Below are 23977 nucleotides of genomic sequence, written 5' to 3' on the forward strand. Positions count from 1 at the left end.
AAATAGTTGTATCTCGGACAAATATTGTCCTATCCTAAACCACACATCAACGGAAAGCTTATTTATTCAGCTTTCATGTGAAGAATGGCTTTGTGGTCCAGGGTCACAAATTAGTTAACATGAATTAATAATGAACTATGGTTCTACAGCATTTATTAATCTTTGTTAATGTTAATTTCAACATTTATTAATACATTATTAAAATCAAGAGTTGTATGTTAACATTAGTTAATGCACTGCGAACTAACATGAACAAACTATAAACAACTATTTTTTATTAACTAACGTTAAGAAAGATTGACAAATACAGTAACAAATGTAGGTTACACTATTTTAAGGTGTCATTAGTAGTTAAGTATATAATTATACTGTAATGAGTAATGTTAATGAACTACATGTACTTACTATAGGGTTAGGGTAGGATTAGGGTTTGATTGAGGGTTAGTTGCATGTAATTATGCATAATTTACTGTTAATACTATGGTAAGTACATGTAACATATGTAACAAGGACACTGTAAAATAAAGTATTACCCAAATGTATTGCTCATGGTTAGTTCATGTTAGTTAATACATTAACTACTGTTAAATAATTAACCTTATTGTAAAGCGTTACCAAAATAATCCACACAACAGAGACAAAATAAATCAAATATGAGACAAATCAAAATTATGCTTTTTTTTTTTAAGCAAAATCAGGTCAACAAATGTCAAGTTCTGAGGAGAGACGTGAAGCAGAGATGTGTACCTGTGACCTTGGCGGTGAAGGGGCTTCCAGCGATGTGCTTGTCGTTATAGCGGACGAGTATGTTGTAGTCTCCAGGTAGAGTGGGCAGGTACGAGACGCTGCAAGTGCCGTCTTTGTTGTCCACACAGCTGATCTCAGCCTTCGACGGACCTTCAATGGCCAAATCCAGTCCGCCTGGTGCAAAACACACAATCATCATGTTTTCTGGGCAGAGTTTTCTGGCCAACATCAATGGGTAACACTTTACAATAAGGTTCATTAGTTAACTAACTAATAATGACCTGCACTTATACAGCATTTATTAATCTTTGTTCATGTTAATTTCAACATGTACTAATACTTTATTAAAATCTTGTTAAAGGGAAACTCCCTCCAAAATTGAATTTTTGTTAATCTACCCGAGTCAAACTTTCGTGTAAAAGCATAATTAAAATGGAAACGCCACTTTTAAGATTGACCGTATTTTATTTTTAGGTCAAAATGCCTTTTGAATGGGAGTGCATAGGGCACTTCTATGATAGCATCAAAATCGCTATTTTTAAAACACTAAGAAGGCTCGACACAACATGAAACTGTGCTGGAAGTCTCACCAGGGGCTCTACACATGAACTCCAGCATTGAGAACATTGTTTGTGTACACAAAGTTTACTAAAAAGAAAGGTTTTGTACGACTCACTTTATCAGTTTGTGTTTCCGGTGGCTGGAGTTTCAGTCAAAAGTAGTCGATCTCCGAATGCATTAAAAGTGGCGTTTCCATTCTAATTATGCTTTTAAACGAAAGCTTTCCTCGGGTAGATTAACAAAAAGAGCCTAGGTTCAATTTTGGCGAGAGTTAGCCTTTAACGTTAGTTAATGCACTGTGAACTTACATGAACAAACAATGAACAGCTGAATTTTTATTAACTAACGTTAACAAAGATGAACAAATACAGTAACAAATGTATTGCTCATGGTTAGTTCATGTTAGTTAATACTAATGAACCTTATCGTGAAGTGTTACCCATGAATGTCCAGTGTTTGTACACACCTTCGGAAGCATCTTCAGTGTAGATGGTGAACATGGCGGTTTTATTGGTGGTCCCGTAGACCAGACCCGGTCCGTATGCGGTCACGTTGGGGCTGTTTGTGTTGTTGACGTAGAACTGCAGAGGGCTCTCTGAGGAGAAAACATGCAACGCATTCAATACAATGGCAGAAAACACACACACAACAGAATGGAAACATTATAATGAGGCAGAGCAGCTGCTGCACACGAGCGCTCGGAGAATTATAAATTATGAATATATCTGAGAGGTGCTTTTGTTCTTAAATGCATCTTATACTTTTAAAACATTTTATATAATGTCTTTTGATTTTGGGGTGAAAAATTACCTGGACCGTTTTCATGCAATTCACACTATTTTTAATACGTATATATTAAAATCACATACATTAAAAATATATATAACTAATTTGCCTTTGTGTTGTTTGTGTCTGTGTTGCTTGTTTAAAGGTTGTGAATATTTGCAAACATGCAACAAAATAAAACTTACATAAAACCCCCCAAAAAATAAATAATCCAGAGCAATAAAATGAATCAAAACAAAACCTGGTTATAAATATAATGGGCAGTATTGTTGTATGCATGTCATTTTAAAATAATAAAAAGATTTTAAAAAGATATATATAAGTGCATATTTTCACTACTGCTAGTATTGTTGTATATGTATGTTATTTTAATAATACATTAAAAAAACAATTCAAAACATTGTGTTTATACAAGCTCATTGTCAATGCTAACAGGATATCCTCATGAAGATTTAGACACTCCTAACAGAATAATTCAACTCTATAACACATTCTTCCTGCCTTATATGGAGAAACAAATCCATCGGATGAGTCTCGACTATCACACTCATGTGATGTTTGCTGAGGTTACTGATGGCACTGGACCAGCGACTGGAAAACATGAAACTCCAGCCATAAAACAAGCACCTACATGAGGATCTGTACCCAACACACACCAGCTCCAAACACAGATTCCTCACGCCTGACGTCACCCATGAGACCTTTCACCAGTCCGCCCTCAGTCAACTTAAATCTATTCAAAAGGTGAAGCCTTCTCAACCTTCACACACACACTCCCATGGATCTCTGGGACAACGGAAGGCCTTATAACAAATCCTGTCAGCACTTTCATCACACAGATGAGATGAATCACACTCATGCATGCTTAGGTTCCAGTAGGCAGTATTAAAGAGTTTGTTCACAGAAAATGTATGTGTTTGAACCCATATTACTAACTTTCATCAGCACACAACGAGATGTTTAGCAGAACGTTCAAGCTCTTTTTCATAAAACAAAAGGTCACCATATGATTTTATTATATGGAAAATCACTTCAAAAGAAACTAACAACATTAATGGTTCATAATGACATGAAGGTGAGTGTGTGTGTGTGTGTGTGTGTGTGTTGTTGAACTGATTTGATGGTGTGCTGTGGTCCTGGACTCTGACCTGGGATGTGTGAGCCGTTGTATTTAATGTGCATTTCATGAAGTCCAGCCTCTGTGGGCGAGAACTTCACTGTGACCGTCCCGTCTTTGTTGTCGATGATCTCAGGCTGGGCGGTTTTACCTGACGGCATGTGAACCTCACCTGGAGGACAAACATTAAGGGTTCGATTTATGCTTTTTGATCAAATATCACTGCAGATTTAGAGGGAGTCACTAGCATGAAACGCTTTATGAGTGACATTATTGTCATGACGACATTTCAAAAGTTGAAAAATGTACACGTGAAACTCGAAAAATTAGAATATCGTGCAAAAGTTCATTTATTTCAGTAATTCAACTTAAAAGGTGAAATTAATGTATTATATAGACTCATTACATGCAAAGTGAGATATTTCAAGCCTTTATTTGTTATAATTTTGATGATTATGACTTACAGCTTACGAGATTTGGGGTTTTCATAAGCTGTAAGCCATAATCATCAAAATTATAACAAATAAAAGGCTTGAAATATCTCACTTTGCTTGCAATATAATACATTAATTTATGTATTATTATTACTGAAATAAATTAACTTTTGCACGATATTCTAATTTTTCGAGTTTCACCTGTATATATTTAGACATGCATATATGCACAATGCATACATACATGCATATTTTTTTCTTGAGAAAAAAATTACAATGATTTTTAGGACCGTTAAGATATTTGACATTTTTATGTTGGCATAATTTAATAATAATGTGAATAAATAAATATTGTACTGCCTTTGAAATGACGATGATTCAAGTAAATAAAGTTTTTGGCTTTTTTTGCATTACAGTAAGAATTTAGGTGAAAATTTTGCTTAGTTTACAACAGTTTCATAATGAAAAATATCTTAATCTAAAAATATGCTTGATTTTTGGGGGGTGAAATATGACCCTGACATGAATTGTGTTTAAAGATCTGCATTGAGCAGCACAAAACCCCTTAAGTTAAGAAAACCCTTAGTGAAAATGTGTTTTGAATTTAACTTAAAGGGTTTTCTTTAAGGGGTGTCTTGAAATCTCTCACCTGTGATTGCCCCCTTCCTAAACGTAAAGGGAATCACCATATCGAAAGGTCTGTATCCCGTCCCGTTCACACTGTTGGCAGGGATATACGCGCCATCTGTGACCTGTGAGGCAGCGAGGAGAAATCTGAGTCAATGAGAGCGGACGGCACAAACGCATCCGTTAGATCTGCCTGTCAAACATTTCCATGTTTATTCAAGTCTGTGCGATCCATTCTGAAAGCAAGAGCGCTGTGGACGAGAAAAGACATTAACAGCCCAGTGATTCAGCCACAGCAGAAGACAAACGTGTGTTAGACACGAAACAGAGGAAGACGAGACTGTGAAAAACTGTGATCGGCCCCCCAGCACACCTGACAAAGCAAAGCGGCCTGGAAAAGAGGGAATGATAAAGAAGAAAAATCCCCAAACCGAGGTAAACATCTCAGAAATAAAGAAAATGATTGTGTGCATAGAACGAAACATGTTGAGACATCATCTAATATGAGCCCTGTACAGATAGATGACACGAGGAAGGAGCGTTACTGATAAATGACTCCCGATTTCACCTGGAGGGAATGAGGTAACCACGATGAGAATAATTACAACGGTGTGTTAAAGGATTGGTTCATTTTCAAAAATTTTTGCTGATAATTTACTCACCCCGATGTCATACAAGATATCCATGTCTTTCTACAGTCGAAAAGAAATTAAGGTTTTTGAGGAAATCATTACAGGATTTTTCTCCATATAATGGACTTAAATGGCAACCAACGGTTTGAAGGTTCAAATGTCCGTCTCAATGCAGTTTCAAAGTCTCGACACGATCCCAGTCGAGGAATAAGGGTCTTATCTATATATTTTTATATATAAAAATCATCCGACATCTTTGTTTTAATTTATTATTATTGCTATTATTTAAAAAAAAAATCGTGACCTTTCCAACGTGATGACGTAATACGTGGCGCATCTCAAAGATGGTACAAGACGGGCATTTGTGTTTAAAAAGTATATATATATTATTTATTTATTTTTAGAAAATGTCCGATCGTTTCGCTAGATAAGACCCGTATTTCTCGACTGGGATCGTGTCGAAACTTTGAAGCTGCATTGAGACGGACATTTGAACCTTCTTTGAACATTGGAATAGTTGGTTGCCATTGAAGTCCATTCTGTGTAGAAAAATCCTGGAATGTTTTCCTCATAAACCTTAATTTCTTTTTGACTGAAGAAAGAAAGACATGGGTATCTTGGATGACATTGGGGTGAGTAAATTATCAGCAAATTTTTTTTTGAAAGTGAACTAATCCTTTAAGTTTAAGTACACATTAATAGATCTGTACCATACAACACAAAAGCTCCCAATCAGACTATAGGAGCTAAAATATGTTCATTTTAGTCAATTTCAAAGCGTCCGTAGTACAGAAGGCAATGCCAGAGTGACAACAATCGTTAAAAACTATTTAAAGAAGTTATATGTTAAAGAAGTCTATTCTGCATTTATTTGATCAAAAATACATTAAAAATAGTGAAATTACAATTGAATATAACGATTTTCTGTTTTAATAAATTTAAAGTATAATGTATTCCTGTGATCAAAGCTGAATTTTTAAATTCATTACTCCAGTCTTCAGTGTCACATGATCCTTCAGAAATCAGTCTAATATGATGATTTGCTGCTCAAGAAATATTTCGTTCTATTATCGATATTAAATACAGTCGTGCTGCTTAATATCGACCCCAAACCCTTTGAACGGTGTAGTGTATTTCTGCTTTGTGGTTTTCTCAAACTTTATGCCGGCAGAAAGCAGCAGCACACGAACCGCGTAATGGTTCTGAGGTTAATGTCAGAATAATGAGCAATTTAAAACCGGTGTTCAATCCAAACAAAACTATGTCAGTCTAAACACTCAGGCGTAGAGTTTCCCTCTGCTTCTGTCATCAATGAAACGCACTAGTGGGAAAACCAGAGCGTGTTCAAGACTAATCAACGAGAGGAGGAGGAAATAGAGGCCGATGAGCCATGAATAACCATTCCAACCATTTCCTGCAAAAAAAAATGATTCTTAGTTGGTCAAAAACGAGGAAGAACTGAACAGAAACCCCTTGACCAACACAAACAAGAAGCACAAAGAGGTGACAGGGTGTGTGTGTGTGTTCAGGAAGCTGGAGGTCAGTGCAAAGGCTGGAAGAGAGCGAACGGTGACTGGAGTGTGTGGCTGGGGTGAGACGTGTGTGTCTTTGTACCCAGGGCTGGAAGCCGACGCCCGGTGCGGTCTTTTGCTGTTGGACTGACTGCTGCTGCATCATGGGAACTTCATCTGTTGCCTGGGAAATGATATGTACGGACATGAAACTTCAGATAAAAGAACACACTCAACACAAGCACTCAAACACAGACGCCAAATTGTGCCAATCCCGCTGTACATTCGTTCTTGTTGCTGTTGTGGTAACAGAACTCCATGTGTTGTTATAACTGATAGATAGTGTAGATATAAACATGTTTACAGTTCAACAGATTCTTCACACAGTTGTGAGTCAACGCTGAGAATGTAAGAATGTAGGGCTACAAGATTCACATTTTCTACGTGCATTTTTTCAGAGAAAAATTGAGATTGCGATAAAAAAAAAAAAGGCACGTGGCACAATTTGTCCAAAATATTTCGTGATTTTATATCAATATGACTATGAAATAATAGAAATAATAATAATAATAATAATAATAATGCAAAAATAAAAGTAATAATTATTATTAGCAACATTACTTATATCATCATCATTATGTATTTAAATATGTATTTATCATAATGCAAAACTATTAAACAATAAGAAATACTACTAATATATTTTAATGTAAAATGAAAAAATAAAGAAAAATAGCATAATTTTACAGTACAGCTTATATTGAAATAATATTTAAATATTTTTTCATTTTCGAATGTCAAACAACCTAGCTTTAATTTTGGCAACAAAAATTAAATGTATATTAAATTGAATTAAAAAAGCCATATAATTTGTATTCTGATTTATCGTGCAGCGCTCTGAGAAAGCATTATGTATTGCATTGTGTTATGAATTAAGCTCTGACGCAATCTGGAACACAAAGATGCATGAAATCAAGCTTGTGTTGCTAGAAGCGCTTGCATGTGTTCTCATATGTATAAGTTTCAGGCCTAAATCAAAACCTTACCCTTAACATCACAAGATATGAAAACATTAATGAAACAAGTGTGATCATTTGTCTTGATAATGCAAAAAAACGACATCTTAATTCAGGAAGCCCCCCTCCGAGCTCGAAGGAATGAAGTCCAGATGAGGATATGATGACAAATCACTGAACCATAAAAACGGGCCCGTATCTATTGCAGCTTCTTAAAAACCTGTTCAATATGGTTCTCTTTAAGAGAGCAAGAGCTGATGTTATCACCGTTTGCTTCTCACCATGACTTTGAAGGGGCTCCTGGGGATGTTCTCCCCTCCAAACCGCACGTAAATAACGTAGTTCCCGGGCTTCGGCGCCACGTAGAAGATGTCAAAGGTCCCGTCCTCGTTCTCGATTACATCAGCCTCCACCTCAGTGCCGTCAGGAGTGACCACAATGCAGGAGACCTTCCCCTTCCCGGCTCCTTTAGCGTTCACCACAAATCCAACTTCCTCTCCGATGCCAATGGTTGGCCCAATGCCAGGTCCTGGAGAACATGGACAATTTGTATAGATTTTCAATAGAATTTTTCTTGATGGGGACCATGTTTTCTCATCACACCAATACAAGTTTTTTGTGTTTTAAAAAATAATCTGCACTGTTACTTTGTGTAACTGGATCCTTTTGATCAGACAGCTTGGTCAAGATTCATAAATATTAATATTAGGGCTGTCAAACGATTTTTTTTTAATCTAATTAATTACACGATCAAATATATATTACAAAAAGTAGCTTTAGAAAAAATATATATTTTATTTGATTTAACATAGAATTTATTACACAAACTTTTAAGCTTTAACGGCCATGAGGGTGATTAAAGGATGACAGAATTGGGTGAACTATACCTTTAATGAATTTTAAATTAATACGGTAAATAAAAAAATAAAAAAATGAATGTAACGATACTTTAAATAAGAAACTTAAACTCTTAGTAGGTGGTGGTAAATGTCTAAATGTACTAATTTAATAAAATTAGTAAGGGATTGAGTCATTCATTCATTCAAGATTCATTTTGTTCAAATGGCTGATTCATTCAGGAATGAAGTAAATGGTTCTCTTTATGATTGAGTTATTGAATAATTGGGTCATATATACACACACAAAAATATCCATTAGCTGTGTGTGTCCTAACAAAGTCTAGAAACCCCCTACAAACTGAGTGTAGACTCACCCGTGACCGTACACTTGCTGGCGTCTCCTGTTGTGGTCGCTCTCACTCTATATGGAGAAGTTGGGATCTCGTCTCCACCATACTTGATTACAATAGTGTAACGGCCCACCTTGTCTGGCACATAAGACACTTTGTAGGTTCCATCCCGGTTGTCCTGAATGTTGGCTTTCTTGGATTTACCATCCTGATCCTGAAACGCATGAAAAAACATATAAATGTCCTGCAGGACCACCTCAAACCTCCTGGAACAGAGACAGCAGATGTGGAGGTCCTCAGATGAACTGAGAAGTGGTTTAAAAACACTAAAAGACACAGAGAGGAGCTTCATCAACAAGAAGAGGGATGGAGGAGGAAGAGGTTCAATTTCCCCCTGGATTTCCTGCTGCAGTTTGGCTTTCATAACACGTTCATTTATCTCACTGCTGGCTGGCCGCATTGGTCGCAGTGCATATATCTGGAGTCCAAATGGAGGAATCAAAGCTAGTCCTGGATAACTGGAGCAGTAACTTCTCAAAATATAAAAAGCATACAGCATCCAAGAGAAAGATGTATGAAAGATGAATTTTGCAATATGCAACTATGTGGTATCTGTGGATCCCTATTCATCTTTTCCATTGAAAGTCAGAAACTGAATCCACATGTGATTTTACAGTCCGTTGGCTAATTGAAAACATTCTACTTAAAATCTACATATTTTTAAGATAAAAATATTATATAATAAAAAAATATATATTTTCTGTACAATATGCATGCATGTATGCGTGTATGTGTATACAGTATATATGTATGTGTATATAGACTATACATACATGTTTTTATGAATATTATAATTTAAAAAGCTTAATTGTGTGTATATGCATATACACAGTATAGAAGAATATAATATATAGAAGAAAAAAAGAAAAAACTGTATACATCTATACACAGTTTTTTTTCTTCTTTTTTTCCTAATATCTGTGTGTGCGCAATCTAATTTAATAGATGCATGTATGAAAGTATGATGTACAGTATGATTTTTGCAATAAGCAACTATGTGATCCTGGTGGATCTTTTCCATTGAACGTCAGAAACTGAATCCAAATGTAATTTTACAGTCTGTTGGCTGATGGAAAACATTCTATTTTAAAATCAACCAAAAAAAAAAACCCTCATTTATATCAATCAGTGATATTCAAACTCTAATCCGTTTGTCCAAAACCACAAGAGGACGAGCCTGAGCTCGTCAGTACTCACGGTAATCTGCACGGACAGCTGGCCTTCACCGGCATCCTTGGCATCGATGGTGAACTCGACCGGGAAGCTGGCGGAGAGACCCGTGGTCAGGCCGGGGCCGCTGGCACGCACTTTACTGGCATCATGAGTGGGCTGAACGCGCAGTTTGAAAGGACTGAAAGAGATATTTGAAGGATTGATGACATCTGTGACTACAGTTTGATAGCAGTAGGGAATCTAACAGAAGTACAGTACCTGCGTGGAACTTCCTCGTCTGCGTATTTGACCGCGACAGAGTACGAGCCCTCGACAGACGGAGTGTATGCCACCGTGTGTGTGCCGTCACCATTGTCTGTAACGTTTACTGGTTCAGCCAAACCTGCAAACAACAACAACTTGATTACAGTCATAAAACATTCAGGAGTATGACCAGTACTGTACTACGTGTAATCATACTATTATTACTATATACAGTCATACAAAACATTCATTATTCTACAGTCATTTTCAGTACCCAGATGACCTTCGAACTTGAATAATGCAATGTTTTTGACTTTCTGCGGCTAGAGTGACGAATGAACCAGAAGTAATATTAACTACGATTTTTAAAATATCTTGTGATTAGTATATATACAAAATAACCATATTATATCACTAACCTAAACATGCAACACAGTGAGAATGACAGAGCAACATAATACTGCAAGAAACATTTGTTGCATAACATTTTATATAAATATATAAAAATAAATAGAAAAAAATAAATATTTTTATGTTTAAATTAATTAATTATTTAAATGTTCATCTATATACTATGTGGCATGCTAGTATTTATGATCAAAGGCCCCCAAAAAGAAAAGAATAAATATAAATAATAAATAAACAAATGTTTACGTATATACTGTGCAGTATGCTAGTATTTAATTCAGAGCTAAATAAAAAAATAAATAAATAAATGCATAAATCCGAATGCATTTTTACCTTTAGGTCCGGTTACGGCTACAGACAGAGGAGCGACGCCAGCTTTACTGCAGTCCACAGTGAAGGACTGTGGGATTTTAGCTCGCACTCCAGAACCAACACCAGGCCCAGAAATCTTCACCTTACTGGAGTCAACAACATCCTTTACGGGCACTTTGAACGGGCTTCCTATAACGCAAACAAAAAGATCAACACTCTCAGATTCAGACATTGATTAGTGTGTCCATGCAAACTAATGCAACTCAAATGGAGCGATTATATGATAAGATGTGTGCCCAAAGACACAAAATAAAATCAAGGCCAATTCTAATGAGTAATAATAATAACAACATTAATTTAAACCAGATTTTAGATGCTAGCATGTTTTATTTATTGCTTTATAGTTGCTTATGCGTTCTGAAAGAGTTTGGACTTTGCGAGTTCGTAGTCTGATTAATCTCAACTTTCCAACTCTGTCGTCCTCTGAAATATTGCTCTAGCAAGATCTATACACTTGATTTAAACAATCTGCATATCCATGTGGGAGAATCACACTGTGGTTTTGGCACGCTGAATGTTTTCAATGAAACGCGAGGCCATAATGTCCACCAGTGAGAATGTGGTAAATCCAGGATACGGGAGATCTTGTTTCCCGGGTGTAAAACTAATGAAAACAAATTTGCAGTATAGTTCAAGAAGGGGGAAACCGGGACTGCAGTAATGCTCCAGTAATGCTTTCTTCTGGACTTAAAGTGCTGCGTAAGGGTTAATGTACCTGGAATGTGTTGTCCTCCATATGTGATGTTGACATCGTACAGACCAGGGACGTACGGGGTGTATTCCACATTACAGCTGCCATCTTTGTTATCTTTGCAGGACATTTTAGACTCTGATGGGCCTTCTACGGTTATTCCCAAACCACCAATACCAGCTCCTCTATATGGATCAGAAGAAGGTTTAATGGTTATTTTATGTCCTTGGAAGTATACAGAACAATATCTCCACTAGCGTTCACAAGAAGTCTCTTATGCTCACCAAAGTTTGCATTTATTTGATTAAAAAAAATACAGTAAAAACTTTGAAGAAATTTGCAATGGAAATTAAACGCATTGCAAATGGCATTTAATGTGCAAGTTAAGCTATTAAAGGAATAGTACACAAAGATTTCAATTACGTCATTAAAAGAAAAGATTATAATTTTATATTTCATTTTATGTAAACTATTGATTTAAAACTCGTGTTTTAATTATAAATGTTCCAATTTTGGGGTCGGTGAGATTTGCTCAATAAGGCTTTCTTAAATAACTTTGTGAACATTATTCCTGTGATCAAAGCTGTAATTTTCAGCATCATTACTCCAGTCTTCAGTGTCACATGATCCTTCAGAAATCACTCTAATGCTGTTCATTTCTGATTGAAAACAGTTTTGCTGTTTAATTGTTTTATTTTGTTTTGTGGAATCATTTGATGAATATAAAGTTTAAAAGAACAGCATTTATTTGAAATCTTTTATAACATTATAAAAATATCTTTAGTATCATTTTTGAATGCATCCTTGCTAACTAAAAGTATACATTTCGTAACGTCAAAAAAAAAAAATCATCTTACAACTTTTGAACCATAGTGTAGGGAAATATTATAATAAAAATAGCAAATGTAAGATTTTTTAAAGCTTGGACACCTGGTGATGATTGAGAACTTGTTGTGTTTGTCGGTCAGTGCTTCTTCTAGACCCGGGCCCTTGGCCTGCACACGTGAGGGGTCACATCCCTCTCCCACCCCGACCTGGAACGGGCTCTTAGGAACCGGAGTCTCGTCGTACAGAATCTCCACACTGTGGACTCCTGCATTGAGCGGACAAAAGAAAATTCACACTCCGCTTATGAAGCTTTCACGTCCTCGCACTGTGACAAGTGATGGAGAAAAACTGGCTCAATGGTTCAAAATGTATTAATATCATATTTCTTGATTTCTTTTATCATGCATGCCTTAAAGATGTGTATTGTAATTGAAATCCACAGTTGCAAAAAGATAGTGTAATAAAACAAACACTTAAATGTGTATTTTGGATGTTTTCTTTCCACTAGACTGAAAGAAGAAAACCGTTCCAAAACCCCCAAACTGCCCAGTGCATGAAAGAACAATGGCTTTTCCTGTAGCGTCTTCAGTGTCTTAATAAATCATTGCCGTGCCGTCGTTGAGAATCATGAGCCTTATAAATGTGACCTAATTAGCTGTATATTCTGGAAAGCTTTATTGCGGTTCTGCAAAATACACAAACTGTACAAGATGAAACCTGTAGCATTCCTGAAGCTTATTATAGTGGTTTCGATTCTTAAGGAACAAAAGAACTGATAAAACAAATAGCTTGCATTGCATTCATCTTGTTGCTTTGGATAAAAGCATCAGCCAAGTGTAGAAACAAATGTAAACCAGTGTTTGTTAGAAAGAAACATTTTTAAGTAGCATGTTGTGCATTATACCGTTCTCAAATGGTGTGTATTCCACGTTGTAAGTGCCATCGCCGTTGTCACTGATGGCGCAGTCTGTAGAAGCACCTGATGGGTTCTTCACACAAGCTTTAATGTGTTTCCCGCCAGTTTTGGTCAAAGCTCGTGCATCCACCGTGAAGTTAGTCGTGGCTTCTCTGAAAACTCCTGCAGACCAGAGAAGAAAAACACACAAAGATGAGAGCATTGACTTCACACTAATGACAGTTTTCTTTGTAAAAATGGCATCGCTTTTGAAGTAAAATGGGCATCTTTCAGAAAAAACGTTCTTCAGGCAATTTATATGTGATAAAATAAACACTTAAATGTGTATTTTGGATATATTCTTTCAACTAGTCTGAAAGAAGACAAGATATGAAAGCAAAGTAGTCCCGAAACGAAAGCCAAAGGAAAGAAGGTTCATTGATTCATGGAAGCCAACAATCACCAAGAAAAAAAATCGTCAAGAAAAACATTTTCAGAAACGTTTCCATTGGCTACAAGGAATTTGACGCATTAGTCCTTAAAAGTGAACATTAATTGGCTTTTGTAACCCATTTTATTTTGATATTCAATGAGAAAACTTTTGATATTCAATGAGAAAACCTTTGATTTTAGACATCAATACCTTCTCCAGCAACTCCTGGTCCAAACACCTTGACTTTGCTGGTATCAACAGCTGGATCCACGTTCACTTTGGCAGGGAAGTTGGGAACGGTCTTCCCTCCGTACTTCAGCTGTAGTGTGTACATGCCCGCGGTCAGCGGGATGTAGGTGACCGTGTAAGTCCCGTCCTTATTGTCCAGAACTTCAGTCTTTGCTTTGGCTCCAGAATCAGACTCGGCCTCCAGCGTCAACTGTCCAGGTCCAGCTTTGGTGCAGTCGACGTTCAGCACACTGATCTCGCCAACCTTGCCTCGTTTCAGCCCGGAGCCGGACGCCACCACTTTGGTGGGATCAAAGGGGTACTGGATGTCGGCATGGAAAGGCGAGCCGGGAATATGGACGTTCTCGAAGAGAATGTTAACTAGGTATTCTCCGGGTTCGGTGGGGAGGTACGACACGGAGCATGTGCCGTCGCCATTGTCAGAGCACTCGATTTTAGCTTCGGTTGGACCCTCGACGGTGAGGCCGAGTCCACCAGTGCCGGCGCCCTTGGTGTCGATGGTAAATTCAGCAGGGTTTGCTACAAGACCACCCTTCAATCCTGGACCAAACGCCTTGACCTGTACAGACAGAAGTACATTATAACAATGATTTTTTTTGTCTTCTAGGTGCATCGAAAGAACACCATAGATAGAGTACGAATCCACTTGGGAAAACCTCATAGTAAAACTGGGAGTTGTGAAAAATATGATACACCGGTGTTTTGCCAGATGAAAAGTTAGTCATCTTTTTACTCTTAATTCATTTTATAACTATCATATATCTCTTGTAATTCCTTTTATAACTGTTTTAATTTTACTTGCTTTTATTTTGTGATTATTTTTTAATTCCTTTTTGTGTAAAGCACTTTTAATTGCCATAGTGTATGAAATGTGCTGTATGAATAAACTTGTCTTGCATTCTAAAAGAAATTGCATCATGCTTTGGTTTCTACATACTTTGCTGGGATCAGGAGGCAGCATGGCTTCAACTGGGAAAGGACTTCCAGGCACTGGATTGCCATCATAGACGACCTCCACCACGTAAACGCCCTCCTCTTTGGGGATGTACTTCACCAGACTGGCTGCTTTCCCAGGTTCCACCACGCAGGGCACGGATTTCCCCGATGGGCTGGTGATCTTGACTTCCAGTTTGCCCTGTCCACCCGCTCCACTTGTACCAATGGCAAACTCCTGATCCTCACCCACTTGCACTCCTGCAATAAAATATTAAACAGATTTTTGTTAATAAAAAAAAGAATGGAAAAAAAAAACTAATAAAAGAGAATTAAAAAAAAAGAATAAATAATTAATAAAATAAATAAATAAAATAAAATAAAATAACTAAAAAATATAAATAAATAAATAAATAAAATAAAATAAAATAAAATAAAATAAAAACAAAAAATAAATCTTTTGATTTTCCATTCCATCCAGTTGTATCTTGGATTAAATTTAAAATAAATAAATGCCTAAATACAAATAAATAAATGCATGAATAAATTATATTATATTATATTATATTATACTATATTTTATATTTGACATACAATTTTCCAGGCCATCAACTTAGATCTTCTTAAAACACAATAATTAATTAAAATAAACAATTTAAGTAAAGAAGTAAATCAATAAGACATTAAATAAGTAACTAAAAGTAAGTAACTCCACTTTTATCTTGGATTAAAACTAAAATAAATAAATAAATAAATAAATAAATAAATAATCATATTACATATATATTTTATTATATTATATATGACATACGATTTTCCAGGCCATCGACTTTGATCTTGTCAAGGTCAAGCGGAGCCGCAACACCAACAGCGAAGGGGCTTTTAGAAATCGGGTCACCACCAAAGGTCACGGTTATCACCATCTCCCCCTAAATTGGTACAGCAAACCAGAATTATGATGCCAGAAGATAAATCTTGAAAGATGTCTAATTTTACCATTTATCCTCTTTAAACTGCTTTTAAATCTGTGGCTCGCCACTGCAGATCCCTACCTGCTGCACTGGGGTGTACTTGACCGTCTGGGAATAGTCATAGTTGTCAATGATCTCAAAGTCTTGGACGGGCTGTCCTTTATTAGGTCCGGAAAACTGGACGTTCAGAGGAGCTTTGCCAGCTCCTTTGGTGTAAACGGTGAAGTGTGTTGGCTTTCCACTCTCCACACCTGAGAAAATCCAACGAGAGACATGAGTCATCCAATTAAACCCAGATTCTTGATAAGATCAAACCTTTTAACAACAAACCTGCTCGGGCGAGTCCTGGTCCCTCTGCTTTCACTTTGGAGGCGTCATGTGAAGGATCCACTTTAACACGGAACGGACTGACCGGAATTTCCTGAATTTTAAATGAACACACCAAACGTTTGTAAAGGGATTCAAAAATTGTTTTTTCTACTAATCTCTTTGGTGGTCACTCACTTGATCAGTAAAAAGGACTTTGATTGTGAGCCGTCCCGCTCCAGGAGGAACATATTTGACAGTGATGGTGTCATTGGCATTGGGAATGATGTCAAAATCAACATCCTCTTCCTTCTCACTGATGACATTAGCATCACACTTGATTCCAACACTTACATCACCTGAAAGATAGATTGATATATCGTTTTATTTAATGCTATGTCAGCATCTAAGGCTATTTTCATGGCAAAAAGTCAATTACAAAAATACAAATTCACCTGAAAGAAAAACTGTATGATTCACACATGAAATGGCAGTGATTTTGGTGTACGCAGTAAACATGCATTACCTTCTCCAGCTTCTGTGCAGTCCACAGTAAAGTGTGTCGGCTCGTGAGCTTTCAGGCCGGTTCTCTCGATTCCTGGGCCAAACACTTTCACTTTGTGTGGGTGGCTTCCCTTTCCGACATTCACCTACAGGAATAAAGTCTCCTGAATGTTAATTTCAGCAAGTAATGTTACTAGGGAATGAGAAAAAACACACACACAGCTAAAAGTCTTCATTGCACATCCCGAGAAAGAAAGAAAATAATGCAAATCAAGTCATTTGATGCATTTTCACAGCATAAAGTTGCTTTGACAAACAATTAGTATTATTAAAGTTAGTATTTGGGACAATTAGTAATTTTTTCCACTTCATTCAAGACAACTGGAAAAATACAAATGAAACTCAAACTCACATAAATCACACGACGACATTAAAACATATGAAGTATTAGAATTTATTGAAAGTGACATTTTAAAAACATGCATTCAGTCATGAATCAAACACTTAAAGTCTTTATGAAAGTCCCTTTTCCCCTCCGCACACATTAACATGTTAGTACTTCGCTTGACCGCTGCATTTTTCCAGAGTCTTTGACATTTAGTGTTTGCATGAGCAGTCAAGCAAAAGCAAGTTCTATTCTTTAAACTACACAGTGAGTTTGCTTTGTGAAATGGACTGTAAGGACCACAAAAGCCTGATTATAGTGTGCCATGAACAAATGTTCACGTTGAACTCTGTAACACTATACTTATAAAGGAGCACTCCTTCATACATCCATGCATGCACTTAACATTTATCATTATTAGTTCAGTCATAATGTTCTTTGTTATTTATTATAAATAAATAATTTCTATATTAAATCAAGTTTGATATTTTTCAGTTTCATTCTTGACTTCTGGAAAAAAGCAACTCTGCTTGCAAACACCACAATACAACATTTTACAATCATCGAAGTAGTCAGTGTTGTTATAATCTAATACAATTTCCTACTGTGCAAAATTATTATGTCTGAAAATAACTTTCAAATCACAAATATACTGATTTTTGTGCTTTTGTAGTAACAAGCAATAATGGACGATTCCCTTATTGAGAGATAAAACAGATGAAAAGAAAAGTTTTAAAAGAAGTCATTGAATTTTATCTGATTTCTGATTAAAAATGTAATTATGTAGCAAAAAAAATATATGTTTGCCAGTATTAAAAAACAAAATACAGCGCTTTTGCTCATCATGCTTATGCTTATCTTAAGAAACATGCAATGTAATCACAAATTAGCACTAGTAAACATTTTTTGTAATCATTTATCCTTGCGTTTTATTTCCTAAAGCCAGATCACCAATGTGATGAACCACATTAAGCATTAAAAAAACAAAATGAACAGCTGAAATTATTTGACAGAAAAGCAGTGGCGCTCCATAACGAAGGTGGTTATGACGATGACAGGTTTATATGTGGCAGTCGGAGTGTTAAGAGCATCAGCTTTAGTTAGTATGATAAGCTCCTCTACGGTGTTAGTACCGACAGCTGAAGTCTCCTTTGTGTGTGTGACCTCTGACTCTGTTGGTCTTACCCTGAAGGGGCTGTTGGGAACACTGACCCCTCCCCAGGTCACAGCCAGCGTGTGCTTGACGGCGGAGGTCGGTGTGTATGAGCAGGAGTAGACGTTATCTCCTTTACTCTTCACCTTCACATCGATGGGGACGCCATTTGCATCCTGGGAAAATGAACCACATTAAAATGCACCATGGGTGAAGGTTCGACTCATTCAGTGCACACACTCATTAGCTGATGCTCCATCAAACCTGTGCTATGATTTTCAGGGGTCCGTTTCCCGCATCTCGGGCCTCGACGGTGAACTCAACGGGCTTGTTTATGATACAGCCGGACTTCTCCAATCCCGGTCCGTAAGCCCTGACCTACAAACACGGCAAGAACATTTGAGAAAAACAATACATACATACCTGATAACTTAATAAATGCATGTGTCAAAGTACTTCATTTTGTGTTTGCTGGGTTTTGATTGCACTATTTGTACTCCAAATTTTTTTTTTTTTGGGGAGGAGATTTTTGCATTTTAAATAAATATTAAAATTAACAATAAAAAAAAACATTTATATAGAAATTACATTGAGGATTGAGAATCCCTTTGAGAATAATATAACTTCACAATTAATGCAATGCAATTTTTTTTTATATTATTGAAATTGTGGCAGTGTAGTACCAACTCTAATAAAAAAAAATTACTATAGAGAATCACTAATAATTACAAAAAAAAAAAATAATAATAATAATAATAATAATAACAATAATATTAGGATATACTATAATAATGAGAAATTGTGGTAGAAATGTGCTTAATTGTCATGAAAGTAATGGCCATTTTTTAAATATGGTGTATATATGAAGTAAATGAGTTTTGTTACCTGGTTGGGGTTGTTGGCTTTGTTATCAGGGACGATGTAGGCCATGAAGGGACTGTCTTCGATGTCTTCATCATCACACATGACATGGACGGCGTACTCGCCCGATTCAGTGGGCCAGTACTTCACATTACACGAGCCGTCATTCTGATCTTCACACTCAATCCGGGCCTGAGACGGGCCCTCAATGGCGAAGCCTACAGAAATAGTGTTTAGATCATAGGCTGGGGACTCCTGAGCTAAACGTCTAAGCTGATCTGATGTGCTAAAAAGCTCCTGTAATCTCACCGAGGACTCCGATGTCAGTCCCGATAGATTCGGCCACAAAGTCCGCAGATTTGCCCACACTGCCTCCCTCCAGACCCGGTCCCCACGCACGGATCTTCTGGGGCCCGGCTTCATTGCCCACCTGAACCTCGAAAGGGCTGGACACAAGAAAACGTCACATATGTACATATACACACACATATGCACACACATATACATATACACAGTGAGTTCATGTTCAGACAAGACTTCAATACAAAAATCAAAAGAAAAAAAATACAAATTTTGCATAAGCATATTGTAGGACCCTTAAGATGTCATGCATTTAATTTAAGAAAAACATGTGACATTATTTCTGTAAAAATAAGCAAATTTTGATAAATATTTTATGTGATGCAAATTTTTATATTTAAATTGTGGCAATGCAATCCATGCACTGCAGATTTAAACAATTAAATAAAAAAAAATATTAAAATAAACATTTAGAATTTAAATGAAAAAAATAGAATGAAAACCTGAGAATAATAAGAATTACATTTTTAAAAAAAATGTATGCAATTCTTCAGAACGTATTTACATTGTAGCAATGTGTAAATATATGCAAAAAAAAGACATTTAAATGTAAACGATGAGAAAAACTGTTTGAGAATAATAATCAGAAAAACAGAATACAATGAGAATTTTTGGAGGAAATGTCATGAAAATTATGTAAAATTGCAGAAAATTTCATTGGTCCTAAAAAAACTGTCTATGCAAAATATAATTTTATCTTCCTAATTTGAGGTGAAATAAGGTCTGAAAGACTACTATAAAGACCAGCAAAATGTTCAATATTCAACAATATTATTATTGTTAAAAAGGGCTGAACACAATTATTAACATTCAACAATATTATTGATTTGGCTGCACTGACACTATTGGAAGAGAACTGGACGATGCAGAACTGAACTAATTTAATAATTGATGATCTTTAAAACTGAACTGAATCTACACTGAACGATGACACTACTGCTATCACTATGAAGCTGCTTTGAAACACTCTGTACTGTATAAAGCACTATAGAAATAAAGGTGACTTGACAGTTTAAATCCCCAAATGCCCATTATGTGTCAAATGAGCATATATCTAAACACCTTATTTAAACAAATGTGTGTGAACCTGACAGCTTTAGCGGCACATGCAGTTTGAGAGAATGTTCCATTTCAGATCCGACCACGCGTCATAAATCTGCGCTCTGACTCTACGTTACCGGAAACCTCCCATCAAAAAGAGTTTGTGTTAATAGAAGCAACCTCAGCGGGGCGAATATTTAACTTTAACAGGGGTCACGTCTCAGTTTCCCCGCCGTGTCTGAGTGTAAGACTGAGGTCCAGGTGAACAGGAGGGTGATTGTGTTAATGCGAGCCTGTCTCTTTCACTCAGCCATTTAGTCTCCAGTGATCTGATTGGCCGACACTCCGGCATGCATGTGATCACCAGAAAGCGTCCATCTGCACGTTAACACCACAGGCCACACAAAGTGCAGTCTTATAAAACCTCAAAAAAATGCGAAAAACATCTAAAAAAGGTGCATTTTTAGTGCTCCAGCCGCTTTATAAAAAAAAACAAGCATGTTCTCACGCTGAGCGAAAACAAATCCAACAGAAAAGGCAGCTGTCACTTCCGTTCCACAGTGTGTTAAATAAGATGTTTACTCTATATGGTCCACATTCATCAGCCGGCTCATGAATGTGATTAAACATTACACGGATTAACGCACGCGACGCCCGTCTCCTGGTGGTCTCGTCTCTCGTGTGACGCAGCGTTTCCAGAGCTCCAACAAACACTCACACAGGAGAGCATGTCGTCATGCTGCTTTCCAGAGCCAAGGGTTACACACTAATGAGTCTTCCTGGCAGTGGACACCAGCTACATATCATGCTAGCGGTGCGCGGCATGACCAAAACCTCATACGATTACAAAAATAAAATTATTCATGCTGTGATGTTATTTTTACTGGAAATTCAAAAAACATTTTGCACCAGTGTTATTATTTATATACTATAATAGTATTTAGTAATATTTTAAATGAGCTTTAATTTTTATGTTTTAAGTTTCTTTTTAGTTTGTTTTAGATATTTTTATGTGCTTTAATTTTATTTATTTATTTCTATTTAGCTTTAATACATTTTTTAGTTCAAGTGATTTTTTATGGAAGCTTGTTTTTTGCAGGGAATAAAAGATTAAAATGTAATTGCCACGTGACTTCTCGGAATTCTCGGAATTGCACAATAGTGAGTTATATCTCACGATTTTGAGGAAAAAATTGTTTCGGAATGACGAAAAAAAAACATGTAAATAAAATAAAATGAGAAAAACTGTTTGAGAATTATAATCAGAAAAAAAAAAAAATACAATGAGAATTTTTGGGGGAAATGTCATGAAAATTATGTAAAATTGCAGAAAATCTCAATGGTCTTAAAAATATTTATTGTCTTTATGCAAAATATTATATTATCTTCCTAATTTGAGGTGAAATAAGGTCTGAAAGAATACTATAAAGATCAGCAAAATGTGCTTTGTCATTTTTAGAATTTTTTTTATTTATTTCTATTTAGCTTTAATTAATAATTGTTTTAGTTCGAGTGATTTTATAATGGAAGCTTGTTTCTTCAGGGAATAAAAAATAAAAATGTAATTGCCACCTGACTTCTCGGAATTGCACAATAGTGAGTTATATATCTCAATTCTGAGAAAACATTTTTTGGAATGGCGACTTGACTTCTCGGAATTGCACAATTCCTAGTTACATCACACAATTCTGAGAAAAAATTGTGAGAATAAAAAGAATTGAGAGATAAAAAGTCACAATTACCTCATATTACATGATGAAAACAAGCTTCCATACATTTTAGTACTTTAACTGAAATAAAACAAGTTAAAGGCAACATTTATCATTTTAATTTATTTTTAGGTTTTCATCTAATATTTATATGATATCTTATTTCAGCTTTTTTCTAATAAAGAAAACATTTTCAGTTTTAGGTAACAATAATATAACTTTTTGTTCTTACATTATATCTACTTTTCATAACCCACTGAATTAAACACTACACAAATGAAGTCATGTAGTATACACTCTGTCATAGTCTTACATGATACTCAACATTAAACCCTTTCAGATGTACAAACAAGCCTTTTGCAATCAGACAAAATCCCTGATGATCCTTAAATGGAAAAATTTGAATACAATAAATCCAATCTTTATTCAAATCACAGAACATGCACCAACTATCTATAACACGGTCTGTTCTGACTTAGACCAAACACACACATTTACCCCAAACCTCATTTGTTTATATACGGCTTTGTCTTTATACCTAAACAATCCTGATCAGATTTATCCGGTTGGCAGCTCTAAATAACACTGAGAACATCTGGAGCTGATCCGGTTCAACACGATTGGTGGCACTAGACACTACGCCTGCATTTGATCAGATTTCTCTGACGTCAGTGGTCTCGTATGTGAAGTCGCTCTGGCCTTAAATGTAAAAGCGGCATGAGTCTGAGAGATGTGATTGGTTCAGGAGATGCTCACCTCTTGGGAATGTGCTGTCCGGCCCAGGTGATGGTGACGGTGTATTTGCCAGGTGTGTGTGGATAGTATTCATATGCGTAAACACCATCTGAGACGTCCTTCTGTTTCACAGGCTCCTCTACACCTTCTGCAAGAGAACAAAAAACATGTACGATTTAATCACAAACTATTAAAGAAGAATAAGAGAGATCTGGACATTAACATCCCCTGCATTTTCTCCATAGATACTTTACTATAAATCACACACTTAAGATTATAAATGATAAACCAGGATCAACTTTGCTCAAAGCTCATTCGAGTCCAGAGCAAATTCCAAAGAGATAAACTTGAGTCATAGTTATAGTCGGGGTCAGTGAAGCATCTGTGACCCTGTCGGGTCGTTAATCTCAGTCAGTGAAGCTGACGTTTGACCCGCTGATGTAAATCGATACGGGTAGCTGGTGCCATCTGGGCTAAAGAGTCTGGGAAACCCTCCCTGCTCACTCTAAATACACCATCAACATGAAAAAGCGCAATGCTAATAACATGTTCATTTATTACCAAAGATTAATAGAGCAGGAGACATCGGGAGGGATATTTCACCGCTGGAAAGATGAATGTGTATTTAAATTGGGTCATTTATGTAGTAGAAATGTGAAATTATTTTAGAAGTTGGTGCCTTCTAGACTGAGAAAAGCCAGAAAATGTATTTTTGGCTCGTGTTGATGAAAGACAACAACTCCCAGAATGCACTTGCTTCACTGCCCTACGAGGACACTCCCAAGCCACACCTCCCGGTTACAGAGGGCAGTGTCGGGAGAAATGATACAACTAGGCTACTAGTGACTCGAAACTGAAAAGACGGCGTTTTATGGTGAGATCCCCCTATGGGCGGGTTGAAGACATGCGGGACGAGCTCCTCCTACTGGCTGCAGTCTCTCGCCTCTGGACTAAAAAGCCTCCGATGATGAAGATAAATGACGATTTTTGCATCATCTGAGGTTTTTCTCCAGACACACAATACAGAAATCTCTCGTCTCAGGGGGA

The 23977-nt window shown here is 36.5% G+C and overlaps 1 protein-coding gene across 1 annotated transcript in view; it reads right to left on the reverse strand.

Moving 5' to 3' along the window:
- The window catches only part of flnba (filamin B a), an 83608-nt gene that overhangs the window by 18753 nt on the left and 40878 nt on the right, over positions 1–23977 (reverse strand). Inside the window, exons 9-33 of the mRNA XM_081358028.1 lie at positions 22952–23078; positions 19395–19531; positions 19110–19303; positions 18489–18602; positions 18257–18400; positions 16709–16832; positions 16381–16541; positions 16207–16297; positions 15958–16127; positions 15717–15834; positions 14910–15166; positions 13934–14531; positions 13300–13473; positions 12498–12660; positions 11592–11752; positions 10838–11005; positions 10112–10235; positions 9878–10031; positions 8645–8834; positions 7713–7960; positions 6519–6599; positions 4295–4397; positions 3243–3383; positions 1775–1903; positions 748–921 (exon numbers count right to left, since the gene is read on the reverse strand). Coding sequence (XP_081214154.1) covers positions 748–921; positions 1775–1903; positions 3243–3383; positions 4295–4397; positions 6519–6599; positions 7713–7960; positions 8645–8834; positions 9878–10031; positions 10112–10235; positions 10838–11005; positions 11592–11752; positions 12498–12660; positions 13300–13473; positions 13934–14531; positions 14910–15166; positions 15717–15834; positions 15958–16127; positions 16207–16297; positions 16381–16541; positions 16709–16832; positions 18257–18400; positions 18489–18602; positions 19110–19303; positions 19395–19531; positions 22952–23078 — 4245 coding nt within the window. The remainder of the gene's footprint in view (positions 1–747; positions 922–1774; positions 1904–3242; positions 3384–4294; positions 4398–6518; positions 6600–7712; positions 7961–8644; positions 8835–9877; positions 10032–10111; positions 10236–10837; positions 11006–11591; positions 11753–12497; positions 12661–13299; positions 13474–13933; positions 14532–14909; positions 15167–15716; positions 15835–15957; positions 16128–16206; positions 16298–16380; positions 16542–16708; positions 16833–18256; positions 18401–18488; positions 18603–19109; positions 19304–19394; positions 19532–22951; positions 23079–23977) is intronic.

Source organism: Scardinius erythrophthalmus (genome assembly GCF_964197995.2).
Source record: "Scardinius erythrophthalmus genome assembly, chromosome: 25".
NCBI classification, from domain to species: Eukaryota; Metazoa; Chordata; class Actinopteri; order Cypriniformes; family Leuciscidae; genus Scardinius; species Scardinius erythrophthalmus.